This window comes from Vombatus ursinus, unplaced genomic scaffold (genome assembly GCF_900497805.2).
Source record: "Vombatus ursinus unplaced genomic scaffold, bare-nosed wombat genome assembly UNPS02014808.1, whole genome shotgun sequence".
In the NCBI taxonomy this organism is placed as follows: Eukaryota; Metazoa; Chordata; class Mammalia; order Diprotodontia; family Vombatidae; genus Vombatus; species Vombatus ursinus.
The window spans coordinates 5,913,903-5,914,742 of NW_020954586.1; the positions used below are offsets into that span (position 1 = coordinate 5,913,903).

Genomic DNA, 840 nt, shown 5'->3' on the forward strand with positions numbered 1-840 from the left:
GCACACCTCACAGATGCACATATATGTTCAGGCATGCACAAGTGTCTACAGATGCACACAACACATGTGTATACACACGAGTGCCTACAAGCATGCACGTGTGCGTGTATATTTGTATGCGTATATCCATATTTTATAATATATGTACAGACACACAGCAATACACAAACACGCAAGCTATCATTATTTCTCAGACTGTGTTTAGAGTCACTTCATCTTCCTGAGCCTCAGTTTCACCCTTTGGAAGATGAGGGTTTTGCCTCTGAGGACCTCTGAGCTCTGGGTCTAGGATCTTACCTGATGAGAGGGAATAAGGCGCCTGGCCCTTTAAATGGGGGCGAGGTTGTAGCCGCCGAGGGAGGAGGAGGGAGAAGAGAGGAGGAAGAGAAAGCGGAAGCCTCCGGGCGCGGGCGCTGCGCATGCGTGCTCAGAGGGGGCGGGGTTCCTTGGCCGGTGACCGGAGAGAAGGTACAGGTAAAAGAGTCCTGAGGGAGACCAGAGAGGGGGAGAGGCGTGCAGGGGGCGGGGGGAACGCGCGGGGGGGGGGCGGTGCTGGGGGGGGGGGGGAGGGGGGACCCGGCGGGCCGAGAGCTTCCCGGCTTCCGTACTAGGCCCCAGGGCGGTAGCAGCGCGGAGGCTGCGGGTCTGGGTCTGGGCCGGACCGGCGGCGGCCCTGCCCTCGGGCGGAGAGAGGGGTGCCGGGCCCCTCCCCAGGTTAGAGGGGGGCCGGGGGCGGGGAGCGGCCCCCCCCAGCAGGGGCCTGCCCAGGGCGGGGAACCTCTTGGCGGCCCCGCGGTAATGAGCCTCCCGTGCAGGTGAGGATGGCAGATAGATAGTGAG

General features: G+C 62.0%; 1 protein-coding gene across 6 annotated transcripts in view; it reads left to right on the forward strand.

Annotated features, from left to right (window-relative positions):
* Nucleotides 1-416: 416 nt before the first annotated feature.
* Nucleotides 417-840, forward strand: part of VPS8 (VPS8, CORVET complex subunit) — a 185,225-nt gene continuing 184,801 nt past the window's right edge. For 3 of the 6 annotated variants that reach the window (XM_027875404.1, XM_027875405.1, XM_027875409.1), the window contains exon 1: nucleotides 417-474. In XM_027875404.1, the coding sequence (XP_027731205.1) occupies nucleotides 420-474 (55 nt within the window). In that variant the 5' untranslated portion in view covers nucleotides 417-419. Of the gene's footprint in view, nucleotides 475-661; nucleotides 715-778; nucleotides 816-840 lie in introns of those variants that run through there. The other 3 variants (XM_027875406.1, XM_027875407.1, XM_027875408.1) reach the window with 3 other exon arrangements.